General features: G+C 34.7%; 1 protein-coding gene across 3 annotated transcripts in view; it reads right to left on the bottom strand.

Moving 5' to 3' along the window:
- The window catches only part of REV3L (REV3 like, DNA directed polymerase zeta catalytic subunit), a 176732-nt gene that overhangs the window by 40758 nt on the left and 111525 nt on the right, over positions 1 to 24449 (bottom strand). For all 3 annotated transcript variants that reach the window (XM_043890411.1, XM_043890412.1, XM_043890413.1), the window contains 6 exons: positions 23127 to 23206; positions 21701 to 21826; positions 17651 to 17843; positions 15724 to 15835; positions 9652 to 9767; positions 6753 to 6871 (listed from right to left, as the gene is read on the bottom strand). In XM_043890411.1, coding sequence (XP_043746346.1) covers positions 6753 to 6871; positions 9652 to 9767; positions 15724 to 15835; positions 17651 to 17843; positions 21701 to 21826; positions 23127 to 23206 — 746 coding nt within the window. The remainder of the gene's footprint in view (positions 1 to 6752; positions 6872 to 9651; positions 9768 to 15723; positions 15836 to 17650; positions 17844 to 21700; positions 21827 to 23126; positions 23207 to 24449) is intronic.

Raw genomic sequence — 24449 nt, 5'->3', positions numbered from 1 at the left:
GCAGACCTATATTCTGAGTTGATTTTATTTCAGATAGATTAAAATAGATAAAATAGTTTATTTCATAAATTGGACTAAGGCTAAAATATTATAACCTTGAAGCACCCACTCTACTTTGGGTCTTATTAGTGTCACAGAAGTGTGAAAATGCTCAGCTATAATCCCAGCTATAAGTAAAAGGAAAGAAACATGAACTCTAAAATTAAGATACTTGGAATGTTCCCAATCTTTAGAGTGGTTTACTCCACAAGTTGACATATGAATCTAAAAGTAAGAATTAGGAGTTTGTTATTTGTTTTAGAAGGCAATCTAAGTGAGTTAAACATTGGAATAATGTACTATGTACAACAGATCGAAGCCAGAACTAATATAAAGGAAGAAAGTATTGCAGTCCTTGGCCATTTATTTACTGATAAAGGAATCGGCTGATAAGAGGTATGGTTACACTTTTCCATTCATAGAGTCAATGGGCAATATACAATGGTTAGTCACTTCAGAAACAAATTCCTCAGAATGTGGAGAGGCATTCAGAGAATCACTGCAGAGGAGCCAGGAAATAAAGAGGAAAGGGACAAAGTGGAAGGAGACAATGAGGAAGTGCCTGGGCCCTATTATCCTATCACCTTGCCCTCAGTTGTTCCTCACTTCCCCAGAGTCTTCAATTAAAAGTTCTGATTGACATAAATTTTATACAGAAATGCCAGGCTGGATGAAGCACAAGCTGGAATCAAGATTGCCAGGAGAAATATCAATAACCTCAGATATGCAGATGACACCACCCTTATGCCAGAAAGCAAAGAAGAACTAAAGAGCCTCTTGATCAAAGTGAAAGAGGAAAGTATAAAAGTTGGCTTAAAGCTCAACATTCAGAAAACAAAGATCATGGCATCTGGTCCCATCACTTCATGGGAAATAGATGGAGAAACAATGGAAAGAGTGACAGACTTTATTTTGGGGGCTCCAAAATCATTGCAGATGGTGACTGCAGCCATGAAATTAAAAGACGCTTGCTCCTTGGAAGAAAAGTTATGACCAACGTAGACAGCATATTAAAAAGCAGAGATATTACTTTGCCAACAAAGGTCTGTCTAGTCAAGGCTATGGTTTTTCCAGTAGTCATGTATGGATATGAGAGTTGGACGGTGAAGAAAGCTGAGTGCCGCAGAATTGATGCTTTTGAACTGTGGTGTTGGGGAAGACTCTTGGGAGTCCCTTGGACAGCAAGGAGATCCAACCAGTCCATCCTAAAGGAAATCAGTCCTGAATATAAACTCCTATACTTTGGCCACCTGATGTGAAGAGCTGACTCATTTGGAAAGACCCTGATGTTGGGAAAGATTGAAGGTGGGAGGAGAAGGGGACGACAGAGGATGAGATGGCTGGATGGCATCACTGACTCAATGGACATGAGTTTGAGTAGGTGAGTTGGTGATGGACAGGGAGGCCTGGTGTGCTGCAGTCCATTGGGTCACAAAGAGTCGGACACGACTGAGCGATTGAACTGAACTGAACACAAATTTATAGTGAACCCATGAATTTTAATGTATGTATACATCCATGTAACCACCACATAGATGAAGAAATTTCTAGGGCACTGGAAGGCTGCCTTGTGCCCTTTCCCACACAGTACTCATCAAAGTTATAGACTAGGCTTGTTCATTTTAAAACTTCGTATTTCCATACTTTAAATGGAAACATTTAATATGTACTATAATTTATCTGGTTTCTTTTGTCAAATTTACCTTTGAGATTCAATAGCCGTTCAATGTGACAATATTCCATCGTTCTTTAATGCTGGATGGTATTCTTTTATTACAGCTGCTTACCCTACACCTACTACACACCAATTATTGGTGACAAGTCTATCTCCCAGAGTGTTCTTTGACACCAGGAACATCTCTGTACCTCCTTCCCACTCACTCCTCACTCTGCACCAAGACTCAACAGTGATCTGTCTTTCCTCAAAATGTATATATCATTTATGTTTCATTTGGCTCCTATACGCCTGTAGGGTCTATCAAAACCATATATATGGGAGATATGTGTATACATACACATCACTGCCTGCCCCCACACTCATTTCAAATATGCTCTTTGTCCTCAGAGAACTTATTATCTGACTACTCCTCCTTAGCATCTGATTCCTCTGTCTGTTTCTCAAAATGTTTTCATTCACAAAAACACTATGCTTGCGTCAACCCTGCTGGCTCTCTCCATTTACTTCTTGGTGAGCGCATCCACACTCTAACGTGACTTCCAAGGCTGTACCTCTCATCCACTCTACCCCACAATTGGGACTTTCCTACTTAAATGCCTGCTGAGTATATTTATGTGGATACATGACTGATACCTCATGCTCATTATTCTTAATCTTCAGTTTCCCATCTAAACGTGATCTTAAACCATCTATGTCGGAACCCTGATAATCATTCTCGACATATCTTCCTCTTCATCTTTCTGTACATCCAATTCTTGCATACTCTCTAAACGGTTTTGTGAATCCTGCTATCACTGTCAACTTTCATTTAAGGTATTACAATAATGTTCTTACTGGTTTCCTTACCTCTGGTCTTCTCCCCTTCTACACTACCACCAGGAGAAAAGCCTCTGAGAGAAAATCACATCAGTGCCTCTGTATCACCTTAACCAACCCAACGATCATACTCTGAGACCTGTGATTACCAGTAATTGTATCCTCTCCATAATTTCATGCAACCCATCCTCTTAACACTGTCTCCTTCTGGTTTACTCCCCTTGGTGCCTTGACCTCTTTGCTCCTAACCTAGCTCAATTTCAATAGTCAGTTATCATAATCCTAACCTCACACTAACATTTGGTTCTCTGCCCCCTCCTGCTTCTTTTGTAATTAATTCAATTTTAGTAAAGCCGTAATTCTTTGCCTGCAAGCTGTGCTCAAATCTAAACCTCTGTTACTCTGCACTTGTATCTGTGAATCTGAACACAGTAGGCAGGTATCACTTTACTTTCCTGATGCAAATCTCAATTGGGTAGTCAATGCCTAGCTTCTGTATTTTCTTTTTTTTTTGTATTTTCTTAATTAACCACTCTCAAATTCTCCTAGATGACACTTCTCTCTTCAAACCCAAAGAGGCCCTCCACACTGCTCATTCTCAGCTGAAAACAGTGCTTCTTATTTCACAGAGAAAACTGAAGCAGGGGCTTCCCTTGTGGCTCAGTAGTAAAGAATTTGCCTGCCAATGCAGGAGTCATGGGTTTGATCCCTGACCTGAGGAGAACCCACATGCCGTGGAGCAACTAATTCCATGCGCCACAACTATTGAGCCTGTGCTCCGCAAGGAGGCGCCACCACGAGAAACCTGCATGCCACAATCAAGAGTAACCCCCGCTCGCTGCAACTAGAGAAAAGCTCAAGCAGCAACAAAGACCCAGCACAGCCAACAGTAAATAAAATTTTAAAAATTATTAGAAAAAAGAGAACTGAAGCAACGAGAGCTTACACAAATTCTCACCCTCACATGAACCCACCTAACTATATCTGCAACAATAGTCTGCCTCCCTGCCTGCTAAAATAGAGGAAACAGCTATACCCTTAATCTTAATTTCATATGAAACTTAACTGGATCTATATCTAAAACAGATCTGTCCAGATCTGTGCACTAGAGATAGCATTCTGTAATAGCTATTGAACTGAATCAGTTCACTATTTGTTGAAACTGATCTATTTCCAACCTACTTTGCAAATTCCTGAAAAGCCTGGATTAAGTTGATATCTAGAAGTTCTCTAAATAAAATCCTTTGGGGGAAGAGTCATTTATTCTTTCATTCATGCAGTCAACAAGTATATCATGAGTACTATTAAGAGGCACTTTGTTACTGAGGATTCAAGAGTCTAGAGGGAATAGCAGTAATTCTATGTTAAAGTTATGCAGGACAGTGAAAACTATTAATAGTATATTAAAAAAATAAAATAAATTTTAAATCCAAAGTAACATTTTAAAAAAAGATATCCATTCAGCTATAAATTGTACCTGGGTGGTGCAACTGTTGTTGAGGTATCCTAGAAAGAATAAGGGGATTTCACTTTACAAACTGTTCTGTTTTTTAAAAATATAAAATATAAATCATTTTTAATAAAGAATATATTAAAAATAAATATAAAGATTAAAGAAAACAATAATAGAGTTAGAAATAGCTGAGTGCCATAGGGAGATACAAAGAAATAAAGATAAAAAGGAGCTTCTGGAACTGTTTAAATCCAGAAAAAAATAGTCTAAGGGCCTCTAATATAAAGAAATTCTTAGGGCCAAAATCATAACCCTTAAAGTTCTGTACAACTTGAGATACAAGACAATACTTCCCACAAGTGTACTCAGAATTTCATGGAAATTTCCAAACTGCCAAGAGTACTTTGGGTTAGGAAAAAAAGTGATAATCTAATTTGGCTCATCTAGGAAAGTTTGGGGAGACTGGGATAAATTACCCTACTCATAACTTTCTCACAGTTGTTCCTCACAGATACAAAAAAAGAGCAGAGACGTTATATATTCAGCCTAGAATTAGAGAAAGTCCTTGACCTTGAATTTTCCCTAAGGACTAAAGAAAGTTCTGAACTTTGAAAAAATACTTACTCTTTAAACTGTGAGTTTTAAGCTAATAACTTATAATTGTTAGAGCTGCCTTTTGAATCTTCAGGAATGAAAAGACCCCTAAAACTAAGACTCAATAATTTAATTTTGTGTTTTTATACTTATGTGTTCATTCCAGGCAATATCAGAGACTGAAGTCTGAAATACATAATAGAATATACGAAACAAATGCCTCATAATCTCTGTACCTTTCACATCCTGTGCCGTGTCACTAGGGATTGCAGCTGACCCTTGAACAATACAGGGGTTAGGATCACTGACCCTCATGCAGTTGAAAAATCTGTGTATAACTTTATAGTTAGCTCTTCATGTCTGCATATCTGCATTGCAGATTCAACCAACCTGCAGATTGTATGATACTGTAGTATGTATTTATTGGGGAAAAAAATTCATCAGTAAGTGGATCTGTTCAGTTCAAAGCTGTTGTTTAAGGGTCAATTGTATTTTTGAAATCACTGGGGCATTATTGTGCTGACAATATTTTAGGAAGAAACAACAGGATAAAATTATCCTCAAGTAGATAAATATATGGTACATTTTCAAGTTAGATAAAATGTGAGCATAACTTCAGGTCTATGTTGCAGAGAGAAAGTAAAAATGGGAAGGCTTTCCTGGTGGCTCAGTGGCTAAAAAAAAATCTGCCTGCTAATAATGCAGGAGACACAAGTTCCATTGCTGGTCCGGGAAGATCCCACATGCTACAGAACAACTAAGCCTGTGTGCCACAACTACTGAGCCTGTGCTTGAGAGCCTGGGAAGCGCAACTACTGAAGGCTTTGTGCCCTAGAGCCCGAGCTCTGCAACGAGTGACCATGAAGCCCTCCCACCTCAACTAGAGAGGAGCCCACACTCACAGCAACTAGAGAAAAGCTCGAGCAGCAAAGAAGACCCAGCAAAGCCTTAAATAAATGAATGAATAAATAAGATTATTTTTAAAAACAAGAATACCTAAATTTGATATAAAGACTGTATTTCCTTATCTGGAAGAATTACTGTGTGACAGGTCCCAAAAGAATTGCAGAGAACATGCCTGGAAATACAAGTTTTTTTTTCATTTATTTTTATTAGTTGGAGGCTAATTACTTTACAAATACAAATTTTTATATATACCTGGAAGAGCCAGAAAAGATCACAACAAATAATAAATGTACAATAGAAACAGAACACAGTTTCAAAAGGAAGTAATTGAAGAATAGAATCCTCTTTAAAATGTAAACATTTTATCTGATATTATAAGTCCAAAATCTGAGAATAGACCAATTTATTGTAGATATCTTTTTTCTTACATTTTTGGTGAAAGAGTGACTGCATATTAGTAAGAGAGTTTCATATTACCAAAATTCCTTATCTGCGTCTCCAAAGACTCAACTGGAACGTGCTATTAACTATTTCCAAGTACTGTCTTTCCAGTATTTCTTGTTGAGTTGCTAAGTTGTGTCCGACTCTTTTGTGACCCCATGGACTAGCCAGGTAGGCTCCTCTGCCCGTGGGATTTCCCAGGAAGGGATACTAAGGTGGGTTGCTATTTCCTTCTCCAGGTGATCTCCCTGACCCAGGGATCAAACCCATGTCTCCTGCATTGGCAAGTGGATTCTTTACCACTGAGCCACGAGGGAAGTCCCTTTCTAATTCACCTAGGCTTTTTTTTTTCATTTATTTTTATTAGTTGGAGGCTAATTACTTCACCTAGGCTTTAAATATCCTAATTTCAAAAAGTTCTTTCCCATGTCTACACTAAATTTTTCTTACTGTAATAAATTAAAAAGGCCAAGTTGAGTTTATCTGGCCTTGTGTAAAAATGATTTAAGAGCAAAAAGTGATGAAATTATATAACATTCCATACATACAGGATAACATTTTATGACAGCTATAGACCTATATAGCCAATGCTATTTGTGCTCAGACAGAAACAGGGAAAAAATCATCAATAATGAAGTTAAGTACTTTTTATAGCTTTGCATTTTAGAAAGTAGTTTTTGTTTTTGAAACTCTTAAGTATAATAAAAGTAATTCACAAAGAAGCATACACTACATAGGAAGCTACACTAATGTTCTGTAATGATTAAATCATTATATTGATCTAATCTCTTACTTCCAAACCAAATTTCAGATAAAGTACCTTACCTCATTTCTCATGATTCTCCAAAGATTTAGTGTAATTCGGCCAACAATATTTATCTCACTCATTGTATCTGATCCATACTCATCTCTTTCGGCTGCAAATCTATTCTCAATTTTGTCATCTATAGAAATGAATACAGACTGCATCAGGACTCACAGAAATCAAATTTCCAAGCAAACCATAAGAAAATGAGAATAATAAAAATGAAGATTAAGGATTAAATGTAATTCACAGTTTATTTTGTGTTAGACTTAAGAGAATATCATTTTGATAGGTTCTTCTGTCCTCTTTAAGTTATAAAAGAATTTTGTGAAATAAACGTATCTTAAAACTACATATTAACAATAAAACATATATACACACACATGTATTTTTAAAATAAATCCTTTTCTCTTTAAATATGATAATTACTGGTGCTACTGTTATGAATACCTAATATCACATCACTCTTTGGTGTTTGGATGAAAAATATTTATTATGTAACTGGTCATTTCTTGCAAAAAAATGGTAGAATTTTTAACCTAAACAATTCTCCGAAAATTTGTTGACATTAATTAATGACGTTTGTACTGAGGATGAAATTTTATTAATTATATACAGAGAACTAGTTGAAGAATACCTCGTATAGCATATAGACTTCTGAGTTTAGTTTCTAAGTGATGATTATATCTAGAATAGAAATCAAAATGTGTTTCTAGTATATAACACTGGGTATAAATGAATGTTGTTGATTAGAGGCTCTGGAATAATAAGTATATTCATCAACTCAATGGACATGAGTTTGAGCAAACTCCAGGAGATAGTGAAGGACAAGGAAACCTGGTGTGCTGCAAGTCCATGGGGTCGCAAAGAGTCAGACACGACTTAGCAACTGAACAACAACGGTATCTGAATGTCTGTTGAGTCCAAGAACTTTACTAACATTATTTTATTTTAAAACAGCTACGTTATTATGTTTGTACTATAGTGCAAAATAAAAATTATACTTTCTACTCAGAAATGTTTTATCTTGCCCCAGGTCATGTAGTAACAAAAACTAGCATTCTAAACCTGGGTTAGTTGATTATAAAGACCATGTAGACACACCTACTGCTCTTCTTTATTTTAGAGACATAGTGCTTAAAAGATTTTTTCAAGTGTTTAGCATAGTGATTTAGTATGTTTGCAGATTATATTCCACTATAGTTTATTACAAGATAATGGGTATAATTTCCTGTGCTATACTGCATGAAACTAACACAATATTATAAATCAATTTAAAAAAAGGTTTCAATTTAACACCTACACAATGTTTATTATGTTCTCAGGCACTGTTCTCAGTGTTTTACAATCACCCTATGAGATAAGTTCCATTACATCCCCATTTTACAGATGAACAAACTGAAGTTATCAATAGGTTAAGTAACCTATCCTGTTGGACATCCAAATCCTGTTGGCCAGGGCTTGAACCCAGGTAGTCTTTCTGCAGAATGAACTCTTTACCACTAGTGCTCTTTGCTATGCCTCCTTAAATCATGCCCTTTCTACGGTTTCATGCCACCTCATAAATGGTTTCAGTAATGTTCTAAAAGGACAGGAAGTTTCATTCATTATTCTGAAGTCATATACCTCATTACAAATTAATCAACTAGTAAGTGCACTAAACACTCATGCTACCTATCCTCAATGTTCAGAACCCTATCCCCAATGAAATGATGAAAAAACTGAAATATATCACTATTCCTTGCTCAAGGGACAAAAGCAGCTACAAAAAATTAATTCCATGAAAAGCTAAAAGCAGCTATCTTTTTATCCTAAGATTTTGCAAAGCTCAAAATATTGCTGTCCTTGAATCTTCTAGTTCCAACCCTTCTCTTTCTATTTACCAACACAATGGATATTTTGTTGACTTCATAACCCCTTTCAGGAGGTATCTTGATTGGTTTTACTAATTTTGTATTTGACCTTTAAGCCTCTTGAACTATATGCTACTTTGTCCTAGTCAGTCTTATAGGCGGGGGAGAGGGGGCTTTAAAACAAAGTTATTAAAAATTTGGTAACTATAAAGAAAACATAATTTAAAAAATGCTTTAAAAAAAACTAATTTTGGTATAAATGTTATTATTGTCTCCCTCTTCAATTAGAATAACACTTTTGAGGAATAGACTTCAAAATTCATGTAATTTTTTTTAGCATGACACCCCCCCAAAAAAACAACAGTTAGTGTTTCTCTACCATCTCCTCCTTCCTCACCAAATAGCTAAAACATAGAAACAGACAAATAAAATAAAATTATGGTATGCCAAGTCAAAGAAATATTTTGTACTTCATAATGATTATAGAGACTATCTCATAAAGCAGAAAAATACTTATGTTAAAATGCTGGGTAAAAATGGGATATATGTGTGATTAAAGCTACATTAAAAAAATAAAGACCTGTATTTTTGTTGTTGTTTGTTTTTTAGGCACTAAATCGTGTCCCACTCTTTTGTGACCCCATGAACTGTAGCCCGCCAGGCTTCCCTGTCCATGGGATTTCCCAGGAAAAGAATACTGGAGCAAGTTGCCGTTTCGTTCTCCAGGGGATCTTCCTAACCCAGGAATCGAACCCACGTTGCCTGCACTGGCACGCAGATTCTTAATCATTGAGCCAGTAGAGAAGCCCTAACGACCTATGTTATGTATATGAAAAATGACTGAAAGGAAAATAAACAACAGATATACTAACGGTATCTACAGCAGTGATTACAGCATTTTTCTTTCACTTTTCTTGATTTTCAAATTTTTATAAAATGGAGTTATGATAATATCTAGAACTTACACAATTTAGTATTAAAAATTAGCCTAAAACAATCATCTTGTCTTTATTTATTCGTAATTTGTCCTGTAGCTAAACAAAAAAACATTCACAGTGTGTCCTACCTGGAACCCGAGAGATCATCTGGCATAAGTCGACACTTAGCGCAGCAGCCCTCTGTAAGAGGTAACCCCAGGAATGCATCTGAATCTCATATCCCAGAAGAATATCAGGATCATACCTGAAGAAGAAATGAAAAATTTAAACCTTTAACCAGAGGAACTGCTTCTTCATTAAACAAATTACAAAATTAAAAATCTATTTTTTATTATATTTCTCAGGTGGGAAAAGGTGATATACTGTTTACCTATAGAATTTCTATATAGGAAGGAATGGGGCATTTAGAGTTCTAAGTTTAAAGCTACTTTTGTAAAGCAAAAGTAGTTTCTACTTGGATTAGGGATTAGGTGTTCACTTGATATAACTTGGCAAAGAGGCTGCTAAAAATTGGGGAGGGAGGCAAGCATTACCAGTGAAATGCATGAATGAGGGTAAAGTTGAGATATAATGTGGGTAGGGGTGGGGTGAAGTATGAAGGCATGTGTGGATACTGTATTTTGAAAATGATATCCCGGGTCATTCTGTTGTCACTTTCTACCCCTCTATGCTCTACTATGCTTAACTTAAACAGTTGTAATGCTGAGAAAGAAAATGGAAACTTCTTCCTTTTCCCTCCAATTTTAGTAAAGACTTGGTCCTCACATAAAGAAAGGCCTCAACAATGACAAGTTTGCCTCTAAACTTAAGAGGAAGGTGACTTAGTTTAATGGAAGGATGAAATATTAATAGGGGTGAGATTAATGTGGGGAAGCTAAACACCAAAAACTAGGCAAAAAATGTGCTCACTGTGGTCATATGGTTGCACTGGTAGAACTGACCTGACAATCTGCATCTAACTCAGAAGGAGCCATTTTGTACTTCTTCTGAGGACTTTCACAGTAACCACCATAAAAAAAGTTTGATTACAGAACACAGGAGAATAGCATGAAGATTTACTTTCATAGGAAAACTGTGTGGGCAAGACAAGAACTGATTACAGTCTTAGTGGAGAACAAAAACTTTTGAGCAAAAAATACTGCAATGCTATCAAATGAGAAGTTCTAAATTACTTTGATCGTTATACTGTGCTGGGCTTAGTCATTTAGTCATGTCTGACTCTTTGCGACCCCATGGACTGTATCCCACCAGGCTCCTCTGTCCATGGGGATTCTCCAGGCAAGAATACTGGAGTGGGTTGCCATGCCCTCCTCCAGGGGATCTTCCCAACCCAGGGACTGGAGCCAGGTCTCCTGCATTGCAGGAGGATTCTTTATTGTCTGAGCCACCAGCGAAGCCCAAGAATACTGGAGTGGGTAGCATATCCCTTCTCCAGGGGAACTTTCCGACACAGGTATCAAACTAGGGTCTCCTGCATTGCAGGCAGATTCTTTACCAGCTAAGCTACCAGGGAAGACCCTGGTAATACTAATACTGTTGTATTAGTATTTATAAAAGCCAAAAAGCAGAGTGAAAGATCACAAAAATTTGTAAAGTTGGGTTTCACATAACTGTCTTTAAAGTCATTCTGAATTATGGAATGACCAACCTGCCCAGATTATATCACTTAACACTTGAAGTATCATCCAACATCTATAGTATAAGATTATCTCAGTCTACTAATGTAAGCAATATCTGGCTACTCTGCAATTGTGGCACAGATCAGATCTATGGTACTTCAATGCATCATGGACAGACCGGATCTATGTTTAGAACCATTTTCTAATATTCTGTCATTCTTCCATAGCTATTTTCTTTAAAAGGGTATTTAATTGCCTTAGTTTGTACTTTGACCACAAAAATAAGAGTATCACATAAATGTCTCCTTATTTTTAATCCTGAAGGATTTAGTGGCTGACGTCAAAAGAACTAGGTTCGAACCTCTGCAGTATTATTCTTTTCATTTTTCCTATTAAGGGTCCTACAAAATACATTCCCTAATGTAAATTTCAATATCTGGTGATCTGCTTTTGATCCATTGTTACACTACAGACTTACAAAGTAGCCTTCAAAGTTGTTAGGAGAAACAGATAACATATATGCTTTCCTCTATATAAAAAGGACAGAAATTTCTGAGAAAACCACTTAATAAAACTTATAAATCTAATACAATAGCCAAATGGATCTTTTCCCCAACCTATAAAAGTGTTTTCTTGGTAGAAAGTGCCATGCTGCTGGTAATTCTGGAACAGAGTGGGATTACAACATAAGTGTGGAGAAGCTAAAGAAAGCAAAGCATTATGCAACAATGTGGCCAAGACTCAGACTCAGAGATCAGAGGTTAAGTGTAGACTGATTCTTTAAAAGAAGTCCAGAAAGGTCCTAGAACCTTAAAAAAAGAGTCTCCCAACACTATTCCTGCTCACTAGTCTTCTAAAATATCCAGATTCTTAACACATCTTTTTGTTGATAGCAACTTCATCAACTCCTCCATTAATGTCAATCTCTCCTCAGAGCAAAGATGAACTAGCTGTGTGACAACTGCATCTCCCTGTAAAACTATATAATGTCTAAACTTGAAAAACTTGGGCAGAAGTGTTAAGTGTCTCGAAAGATCATCAAGGATAGGAGATGTGAAGGATTCCCATACACACACAAAAGAACCTGTGGCTGATATCTTTAATACTTCTCATTTAGAACAGGCATTGCAATTTGGTCACAGTTAACTCTGAACTTTTCATACTATTGGAGATCAAACCAGTCAATCCTAAAGGACATCAACCCTGAACATTCACTGGGAGGGCTACTGCTGAAGCCCCAATACTTTGGCTACCTGATGTGAAGAGCCGACTCATTGGAAAAAACCCTGATGCTGGGAAAGACTGAAGGCAATAGGAGAAGGGGATGGCAGAGGATGAGATGGTTAGATAGCATCACTGACTCAATGGACATGAATATGAGCAAACTCTGGGAGACAATGGAGGACAGAGCAGACTGGCATGCTGCAGTCCATGGGGTTGCAAAGAGTCAGACATGACTTAGTGACTGAACTATGACAAGCATTCTGAATTTAAGAGAAGACTTTAGAAGGCTGCTGGAGTATCTATCATATACATGTCTAAGCATGGGTACAACATGAAGAGGACGCCAAATTACTACAGAGCTCTTCTGTTATAACTGTTACACAGTTCTTCCAATATCTTCATCTGAGTTTCTTTCACTCATGTAACATCTTATTATTGTAAGAATTATCTTTCCAATCAGCAACTTGCTCTGTTGTGGTAAATAGTTAATAGATTGTTTAAATACACTTATTTTTTGATAGCTATGAAAATTTTTTCTCAATTAACAAGTGTCTCTTGTAAACTACTACTGCTCAGAAATGACTGCTGAAAAAAATAAGTTACCATTAATGCTTCTCTTAATAGATTTATTAAAGATTTGGCTCTTTCAGAAAACCTGTGTCTTTTCAACATTTTCAGATCTATCATGTGTATTTATTTTTTGACCCAGAGGTTGTTCAGTCTTACAAGACTCTCAAAGCTGATAAGATATCTGTTTCAAGTTCAAAGTTCCAAGGATTCCATATTTCTTCTGTGAAAACATTTGGTGACAGTAACAAAATCTTGGTGACTTGTTCTTTAATTTTTGTAAATTTTATTCACTCTACTAGGTTTCTGAAAGTTATAGAAAGAACAAGGTTGAGTAAATGCAATTAGTAGTGAAGAACAAAATTGTGGAGAAAATGGAAGCACCAGAATCATGAAAATGATTTTATTTGCTTAGGCAGAAAAAAGCTGCTTCACAACTTATATTGTAGGTAACACTAAGACCTGTACAGATGACAGGTGAAAGGGCTCTAACTTAGGGAGTGGCCACAAGCATGGGGAGAGGAGAAGGAACGATCTTGAAAACTAATTCTGAGGCTAAATGGATAGGAGGGACTAATGCATTGACTAGGGAAAAAGAGACAGGTAGGACTCAAAACTTAAGTTAGGGAGGCTGGGGAAATGTGTAAGTTCAAGGAAACAGAGAAAGATAAAAAATGGCTGTGACAAGAACATAATGGATCTGGTTTTACTTTTTTAATAGTAATTTACATGACTTTACATGTTGGCCACCTGAGGAAGTAAATATTAAGAATGAAAAAATAAAGACAATAAATCTCTGAGACTATCCATCTGTATTTAATTCAGTTTTATATTCAGCACCTAGCACTGTATTTTACAGAGTTAATATTTAAGTATTGACCAGGCTAAGAGTTTTATGTGCTTTATTGCACTTAATTCTAATACCTATTACCCATTTTATAGATGTGGAAATTAAAGTTTAGAGAGATAAGTAACTGGCTCAAGACAAAGACAAAAAGACAGAGATGGCTGAGTCCCAAGCCTATGCTCTTAGCAAAGCCTGTGTTAAGTAGGTACTCAACAAATGAGGTTTAAGAAGGAAATAACCTTTTAGGGAGTTGTTTGGAGTAATACATAAACAACATTACAGAACTGAAATGCTAATATTTAACTCTTCTTCTTCTCTTTCTAGTAGCCATGTGATGTAGAGTAAGAACCAGAAGTTAATTTTATTTTCTTTACTGCACTTTTCTTAACAACTAGTATAATTCATGTTACGGACATTTAAGAAAGTTACTACACTTGCAAATGACTGACAAGATTCTCAATGTTGGCAGGTGAATCCTATTGCTAGGAATATACCTAACAAGGAGAACACAAGCTTACAAAGCCCAGGGACATTATTGGATATGCACTGGCCCATAAAATGGTATTTGACCAAAACTCTTACATGTTCCTTTTGCTAAGCTGCTTGCAGTGTGAGCACCGAAAGTACCTGACATGTTGACAAGCTGTGTGAGAAGATAAAAGATAGCACTGACAATGGTAAGACTCAGATGGATGGGAATCCATCCAGTCACCAGTACTATAAATAGTAAAAATACATTCCTCTTTTTTCCTCCCTAGAGTGGTGGGGAGTAGCATATCATTTTTTTTTCTTTGAGGCTCTGACATCTAACTTTGTTTCTTTGAAAATATTTTCTGGTGTTCTAATTTTCTTTCTTAAAAGATTCTTTTTAATTGAAGGATAATTGGTTTACAATATTGTGTTAGTTTCTGCCATACAGCAACATGGATCAGCCATAGGTATACATATGTCCCATATATCTTGAACCTCCTTCCTACCTCATCATACCCTTCTAGGTTCTAATTTTCAAAATGGTTTGTGTTAATCCATTTGGGATTCAATCAGATGTTGAGTCAGTAAAATATCATCACTGATCTTTAATACAGTATATCATCTCACTTTTATAGGAAAAAGTTCTCCAAAGCAAAACAGAAAGGGTTGATTGTAACAACATGCTCAAGGACAGCTTTTATCCATACATCAGAATCCAAAGAGTATTTTCCAGCCTGCTTTTAGGCATTTAAAAACCTAAACTTAGCAATAGGCAGAAGTTTTAAGTTTCTAGAAAAGTGAAACACATGGCCACTGAGAGTTATACTCTTGAGAAGATGCAAAAGAGATACACTTGTTTTATTTTTAAATTAAAACAGCTTTTGTAAAACATCTTTTTCATAAATTTTGACAAGATTCTACTATCAAGCATCAAAGCCAACATCAAATGGTCAGAAGAGATTTTTAAGAAATTATGTACACAAAAGGGTATGTACCAGATAGTCCTAGATTTATGAACAGAGTATAATCCAAAGTTCTTGGAAATATGGATTTGTTTAGAATTCAGAAAACATTTTCTAAAAAAAAAAAGAAGTAAAAAGGTATTGAAATGGTGGTTCCTAGGGCAGAACCCTATTTAATCAATGATACAATTTAACTTTATAGTTAAGTTGTTATTTCATCACCACAGAAAAATGCTAAAATCTAACTGGAAAACGTTAGAAGCTAAGCTAGTATTTGTCTTTCACCAGCCCCTCAATCCTGAGAATGGAATATTCTTTTTTTTAATCCCTAATCTGATGGAATTCATGACGGTGATTGGAGATGAGAGCAAAATCCTTTCCAGAATAACTTTTCTTTCAAGGGCCACAGGAAGGGACTCACTTTCTCTTTTTTACCTTCACCTACATTACTCAGCAATAGCACAAAAGGACTGGAACAAAAGCTGGAAAAATCGGAAATAAAAACAATACCTCTTAATTATATTTGCAATTTCTTGAAAAAGTGCCTTCTCATCAGCAGCATAGGTAACTTCTAGTCCTGTGATTCCAGATCTAATAAGTAATGGGGTCTGATATCTGATATCTAAGAAATAAATAAAATGTTTATTATATATAATTGTGTTAAGTAGTAGTATCTTACTTTTGAGTAAAATTACACAACTAGAATACTTTAAAATAAGACAGCTTCCCCAAAGTAAACACATAATTGTTTCCTGAAAGTTTTCTTAAAGGTTTTCTAGTAAAATATGCAACTGAAAATTCAAATTTTATATTTTCAGCTATTTTCCTGAAGTCTACATTGACAAAATTCCCTAGATAACAAAATGTCACCCAAAAAGAAATTTTATTACTTTATTTCTTTTTATAGAAGAGCTTTGCTTAGTAGAGAATATTTTAATTAGTGGTATGCTGGAGAATATTTACAAGCACCTCTCCATAGGGGGAAAAAAGAAAGCCCCGATTTGTACTGCTTGCTTATTTCTAAGACATGAGAAATTCTGACCATGGCTAAATTCAAACTACCAATGTGACATCAACTACTTCAAAAAATTCATGAAAATTTAGCAATTGGCTCATGAGCTGGTAGAAGCCAGCTCAAGCATATCACTGATTAAACTGCAAATTCCTGAACAGTTTTGTTCTGTTAAAGCTTCCTCCTCAATTGACTGAATTCAGATATTACTATTTAAAATTGCCAAAGAACACTTGGTATTTTATAAAATGCCTTATGTGGTATCCTATATGAAGAACCTCTGAACTTAAAGTATATGTATTTATGAAGAAATATCAATAAAATTGGAATATACCTTAAGTAGTTTGCAAACCATTACCTTATAGTAGTAACTTTTAAATTTTTAAAAAATATTTTTGGCCACACTGCAAGGCATGTGGTATCTTAGTTCCTTGACCAGGGATCGAACCTGTACTCCCTGCACTGGAAGGGTGGAGTCTTAATCACTGGACCACCAGGAAAGTCCATAACTTAACTTCTTAAAGCAAAGAAAAACTCTGTATTAGCAGCAAAATACCAGCATGTATATATAAGGAAGACTGTCCACCCAACCTATAGATACACAATCATTTGAATTCAACATTAACAATTAGTATTTCATATAATATTTAGATCAAATTAGACATGCTAATTGGAAATTTTATTAAGCTCTTTATATTGTACTGCTTCTGACTTCTAACAATAATTCAAGAATAATGAATCTAAGACAAAATTATATACAACACTTCCTACTCCCACCTCAGCAAACATTTAGAGAGGTTTTTTTTTAAGGCTAGCAAAGCTTTCTTACCAAAGTTTTATGAGCACAATGTAAGAAATGAAAATTAAATGCCAGTCTTCCTCATGAACATAGGTGCAAGCATCCTAATATAACTGGCAAACTGAATACAGCAATAGCTAAAACAATGTACATCAAAGCCAAGGTGACTGTATCCTGGTTTTGAAAGTTCTCTTTAACACTAGGGAATCAGTTACTTTAATCTGATACAATAACAGATTAGAAGATGTGCATGGTAGGAAATTCATGGATGCATAATCAACAAAACAGTACTATTTGAGGGAATTCCTAACCATAAGGTAGAGAGGGGTTCTTTATGCTTGTTTGGTTTAGACTCTGAGCACAGAAACTGCCCCAATAAAAGGTTCTTCCCAGGGTGAAAGAAAGTGTTAGTCTCTCAGTCATATCCAACTTTTTGGGACCCCCTGGACTGTAGCCCGCCAGGCTCCTCGGTCCATGGAATTCTCCAGGCAAGAATACTGGAGTGCGTAGGCATTCCCTTCTCCAGGGAATCTTCCCGACCCAGGAATCTTTACCGTCTGAGACACCAGGGAACCTACATACTTCCTGGGGTATGTAGGTATAAAATTAATAAAAATGACCAATACCTTGACTAGATACTGTCTTGTCTTTATCAATCACGATTACACCTGTGAGTTCTGTTTTGTCTGTATCCGGCAGTGGAGTGTCAGATGAGATGCAGTAGAACAGAGCACAGATTGGGTCAAATTCAGGATCTGGTTCTAAGTCTCGTCTAGTTCGAGCATGTAATTCCACACTGATTAGGGTAAGATTCTGTATCTATAAAAGGAAATAAATACCATGGTTTTAAGCATTTTTTTGAGACAAGCTGAAAGTAGTATATTTCACTAAGGCTCTGAGGAAATACATATGGAAAATTACAGAAAAATGACTATATAGGACACAGTCACAATTTAACATTCCACAAATTGAAACTAGGTTTTTAGTTCTAAGATCAGATTAAATCAATTCATGTTTTTCTTTTAAAAACTCTCCCTAGAGTACATGCAGTGCCTCTCAATTTTCTCAATTTCTATTTGAGAAAGAATGACTAGGCCAAAAGGTTGTACATTCAAACCAAAGTCTGTTACTTTCTATCCAGTTAACTGTTGTTCTACCTGTACTTTAAACTCAAAAGAGTTCTGTTTTTTAGTCTGAAACTCCTACTTATTTATTGTCTGAAAATTACTTAGACTTTCATATATAACAGGCAATTTTTTAAAGTTTTTCCTAAAAAAAAAAAATTGTAAGAATTGTAAGATGTCAACTATACAACAGCCAGGTTTTTGAACACGCACATTTTCTCTTTGACATATAATCCAAAAAACGTATTATTTTTGCTTTTTACACTTAATTTCCTATGCTAATAAAAACTCTTTAACAGTAATCCTTACTTAGTTCTCTAAGACAGAGTTAAGAATAAACTCTGGATAAGAAAAAAAGATATAGATTGGATTCATGATTACAGCTGGAATTATAGCCATTACTGTACCAGTGTTATACATATATCTGGCAATGGAAAATAGGAGACTACTGTTACAATACTGCAATTATTCAGGTCACCTTAGTTCAATAAAGGATCTATATTTTGTATTTATCGTGCATGCCATCTGTTAAAGAAATGTAAATGCAGAAATTCTCCTTAGCGATGGGAGTAGAATTTAATGGATATCTCTGGAGGACAACTAAATAGTATCAATCAAAATTTTATAAGGACAGAACAAATTAGTGGTTACCCCTGGGAAGAGAAGGGGGGAAAGTCATGACAGGATAGAGGATTAAGAGATACAAAATATTATGTATAAAATAAATAAGCAACAAGGATATATTGTAAGCACAAGGAAATACAGCGATTATTTTATAATAACTTTAAATGGAGTACAATCTATAAAAATACTGAATCACTATATACCTGAAACATATAATATTGTAAATCAATTATTTCCATTAAAAACAAGACATGTCCTTCAATCTAGCGTTCCTACTCTTGAGAATGTATCCAGAAGATATACTACGTATGTAGCCAAAATATATGCACAAATTGTACAAAGATGTTTACTAGGATGATACTATTTTCAGTTTTTATAAGTTATAAATGACTAAAAACCTAAATCTCTATCAGTTTGGAACTGGTTACTGCCAATAAATTAGGTGGCATACATAAATGCTACACAGAATGAATACTCTGTAACCTTTAACATTTTGAAAAGAATGAGCCAGATCTCTATCTCCTAATATGGAAAGATCACCATAATACAGTGATAAAATGGAATAAATGAGTGTAATATACTAAGCACATGCATAGAAAATGTCTGCAAAGAGACAAAAAACACAAAACTGTTTATTGTTTTGGGGAAGGGAATTCAGGTGGGAGAGAAGCTTACTTTTCAATGTAAATATTTTTGTCTTGGAAGTTTCTTTACCATGTACATGTAATAGTGCATGCATTCATCAGTAAATTTGTTATTAAGTACTTTTTTAAATATAAAGAACATTAATTATGCATGTATAGGCATATGGAATAAAACAAATCTCCAAAAATTGTGAAATGGAAACCTTCTCCCTAAACCTAAACAAAACAAAAAATCAGTTTAATTAGAAAAGAAGGAACATGTGGAAAAACTGTGGAGAAGACTGAAGACAATTTCGGGCCAAAAGAGTTCTGGAGGCTGATTTATTTACACACCAGGCCAAATTTCACATTCCAATTTTGCCTTTTCACTCCTCAATATAAAATGCATTATAGTTCTTAGGGGTATTTTTTTTAAGCCAACATATGGAATGATGAGATGGAAAGAGATTTACTGAGTGTGATCAGTAAAGAAGGGGGTAAGAAAAGGGAATACAAACTTCTTTTTCCGCACTGAGTACTTTATGTGTAGAAGAGAGAGAGAGAAATCAGATCAGGGTAATGTAAAACAGGAAAAATGCTTGGAGCACAATTTCCTAGTAAAAGGAATACAGTACATTAGTTTTTTTTGTGTGTGCATTCCCTATCTGACCACCAGGCGGCGATTTGGACTGTGCCTTGAGATGCAAAAAGTGTGTGAGGAAGCTATGAGCAACTTGCCAGACCTTCAAAGAGATTTTAACTTCAAGAAGGCCCAAGATTCTGAAATAGGGTTACATAGAATAAAACAACAGTATAAGAAGGAAAATATGTTTTTCAGATAATAACAAAAAAATCAAATGCAACAAGTCTTTTTGTTAAGGTCTATCACATTTGCTTTGATAAATACTTTTTACAAAATATTTTCTTTAATTTTTGAATTTTGGGTGTGTACTTGATAAGATAAACATTCCTGAGCTTGTTACTTAATATATCTGAGCTTCAGGGGATAGTATAGGATCAGATATAAAACAGGAACTAAATGAATGCTGCTGAATGAAGAAATGTGCAAATAAACTATTAGGGAGACGAGACAGTCCTGATCTAATTCTAAAAGAGTAAAAATCTTAGATCAAAGTTAGGGTAAAAATGAAGACAATATTTAAATTTTTCTTAGTCAACTCATCTAATTCTCAGAAGACAGAACCTACTGGAAACCAAAAACCCAACCAAAAAAATCATATTCTCTGCTATAAGGGCAAAGACATAAAACAACTGTATAAACCAGTACTGACCAAAAGAAATATGAAAGTCACATTCATAATTTAAAATTTTTCAGTACTCACATTAAAAAAAGGTAAGAATAGGTTAAACTAATTTTAAAATATTTTCACTTAATATATCAAAACTACCCATTCAACATGTAATCAATATAAAAAATTACTAATAAGGTATTTCATATTTTTTTTCCTATTAAGTCTTTGAAATCAGTATGCATTTTACATTTATGGCACATCTCAGTGAGGTTGCAGAAGTTGTAACGGAAATAAATTACTTAAAATTAAAAGAAATCTAAAATTTAATTCCTAGATATGTAAGCCAAACTTAAAATTCTCAATAACCAAGATGTTAGTAGCTACCATTCCGACAGCACACATATAAACAATGAAAATATATTCTAATTTCACCTCCTTGCCAATCAGACATGTTTTGAGTTGTCTTCTTTACAGAAATATTTATAGTAAAGACAGATAAATTAATGGTGAATATAAATTTACAGTGAGCCATTCATAAATATTCTCCAGTAAGAATGTACATTTTTTTCAAGATAGCTTCCTAGTCTCTGCATATGGTTTGTGCTGTGACGATAACTGGGTTATAAAGATTACATGAACAAATGAATTGTACAAGCAATAATCCACTAAATCAACCAAACAGAAAATACAAGTAGGTATCACATTTGGGATGTGATATAACATGGTAATATAACAATCCCAGAGTAATATACAGAGTTTCAAATGGCAGAGAAACGTTTTCTAAATTTTAGCTTCTTTTTAAAAACTTCAGGTATAAGGTTTGAGAAAACTGTGAAACCACAAAGCAGTCTCAATAACTGATGACTACTTTAAAAGTTTCTCTGTTTCATATAAATACATAAAATAGTAAGGATAATAAGAACAAGATAAAGACGAATAGGTATAGAATTCAATTTAGTCCTCTCCCTGTAAAAAATTTCTGTACTTGTACCATAGAATAAAACATACTAAAGGTATATAGTGTATATGTGTCCTTACTGTTGCAGTTTTACCTCATGTAAAGCTTTCGCCTCCTGTAAGTTTTGTATGCTGACTTTGAAACCGTAAGTATTGTTTAAGGATGGTCCATCAATCTGAGAAGTTTCTTTCTTTGGGGTATTTACTGCTGCAAATTGATTCTATTAAAAAAAACACACAGAGCCAGAAAAAAATAATGAGCAATCATTTCCTTTCTTTTGATTACTTATTTCTGCTTAGATAACTTTATGCATTCAGTAATATGATAAACTAGTACCATCTCCTTAAATAAAAGAAGAAACTTAAGTATTTTATTTGCATTTTTTTCAGGCTAGTAACTCAAGATACCACACCTGGTATATGTAGAAATATCTGATATAATCTAAGTCAACCATATATTGATTCTTGAGTTTACAAACCCCAAATATTGAAAATAATAGCTTTGTAGAGAGTTGACATTTGTACCACATGGACATTTATCTTGACCTTTCTTGGAAACATGACAAGCAAGCAAACAATATATTTGCAAGTAGTCTGGCTAAAATGTATAAAAGATTTAAAATTGTGGGTTTGTATTTTACCCTAATACAACATGTATCTGAAAGATAAACTAAAGCATAATTTTCAAGGGGTTAGAAAGAATAGAATCTATTAAAAAATATATATATATATTCTGATTTCCAAATCCATTAATAATTTTCCTGAAAGTGTTGATTTATGTTCATCTACACTCATACTTGTTTTTAATATATGACTTTTAATTCAATACTGATTTTAAAATGATAGTTTTAAAAAGCATTTGTAATCTCAAAATAGAAATACTAAAATATATTTTATGTAGTTAATGATATTTACAAGAAGTGGTCAATACAGAAGTGATCTCTATCATATATTTCTAAGGATACATGTCTAATGAATACTTTTTTCACATAACCATGTATTTCCAGTTAAGTATTACAACAATTTTCAGTATTTGAATAAAGACATTTATGATTTTTCAGAGTTTTGGTAATAAATAATGTTGCTTTCCTTTGATACTTAGTAAAATGAACTGAAAAATCAATAATGCTATATTTGAGAAAAAAGTAATAAACCAAGAAAAAGGATATACTTTTGGTGGGATCAAAAATCACTTACTTGAGCTCTGCTGTCATTGGACTGTTCTGATTTTGCCAGTAATCAGTTAATGTATTTGTATCCTCATAATCCACATTTTGGCTATCATATTCACTTTCTCTGTAATATTTGTATTTACATATAAGAATCTTTTAGATCCCAACAACAAAAAAAAATTTTTTTAATTAGGCAATTTCTTGTTGTCTCAAAGACATGTAAATAAATGATGCAAAAATATAATAAAATTATTAAAAAACTGAGACACAAAGTTATCAATTATCTAACTGAAATCCAAGAATAAGAATGGATCTTCCACTGATCTTTAAATACGTTTAGCATAGTTACCTTTGCTTGTGTTAAGAGTACTCTTCTAAGAGCGTCAGTATTACCTCCTTTCTTATGACTCAATTTCTGGGTTTTTGGTTCTGCAGAAAGAAATTTTATATTTAACATACAAATCAACGTTGCCTGCTTCTGTGTGTGTTTTTTCTTTCTTTTTTTTAATTTTTGTTGTTCCAACTCTCAGATACCATTCACGAGTATTGTCCTATAAATTCTTCACAAAGATTACACAATTTAAAAATGAAATTGATTCAAACCTGTGATTCCCACACTAAAATAACTTTTAATATTTGTACTATTAAATAAAAACATTTAGAAATTAGTTGTTGAATTTTATTCCTCAGTTATTACCCTAGGGAATCATTTAATCCATTCACTGATTTATCAAGTATATATGAAGAAAAAAATAATCTTGTACCCTCGTGAGGTCTAGAGAGAGAATCAGACATTGATCAAATACATATAGAAAAGTAAAATTTAACTAGGGTAAGTACAAGAAAGAAGATAATTGAGAAATTTTATCTAGTCAGGGAATTAGGAGGGCTTTTTTGAGCTAAAATCCAAAGAAAGAATAGAAATTAACTAGGAAAAGAGTGAGAATTTTCCCTGATTACCAAACAAAAAAACTGGAAATTGTTAAGGGTGAATAAGAAGGCTAGGGTAGAAGCCCAGGTGAGAAATGAGGGCTTGGTAGTACCAGAGACAGAGTTAGAGAGTTTTGGGTAATTTAGGAAACAAAGAAGTGTGAAAACCACAGGATGGGCAGTGAGGGAATCAGGTGATATTATAAATAAGACCACTATTTCTGACCTGCGTAACTCAGTGACAGAAGAACTGGTGGTACTGGCCATTCAAATAAGGAATAGTTTTCAATGTGTGGGCATGTATGTGTGTGTATAAAGCGTGCTAGGTAATTGGTAGTGAATGGATGCAATGAGATCATAAACTAAGATTAAAAAATACTGACCTTGTGGTGCTTCTGAGCATTCAAGTAGAAATGCCAAAGGTAGCTGGATATAGTGTTCTGAAGCTTAAAAGAGAATTCTGAACTGGAAATTTAAATTTGTGAATTATCAATTCTGTGGGCAGGAACTAGGTCATTGAGGGAGAGAACACAGAGTAAAGAAAGCTGCTAAGCCTTAATAAACTACAATATTTAGATAATCACTGAGAATGTGAGGTACACTTCAAAGGAAAGCAAGTAGGAAGAAACAGGGGGGGGGAGGAAAAAAGAGAGGAGTAGGGGTAAAGCCAAAGGGAGAAGAAGCTCTAAGAAGGAAGGTGTGGTCATAAGAACAATGGCTGCTTGGAGGACATGTGATAGAA

Source organism: Cervus elaphus, chromosome 28 (genome assembly GCF_910594005.1).
Source record: "Cervus elaphus chromosome 28, mCerEla1.1, whole genome shotgun sequence".
NCBI classification, from domain to species: Eukaryota; Metazoa; Chordata; class Mammalia; order Artiodactyla; family Cervidae; genus Cervus; species Cervus elaphus.
Note: the sequence above shows the minus strand (reverse complement) of the source record. Positions and strands in the feature narration are given on the sequence as shown.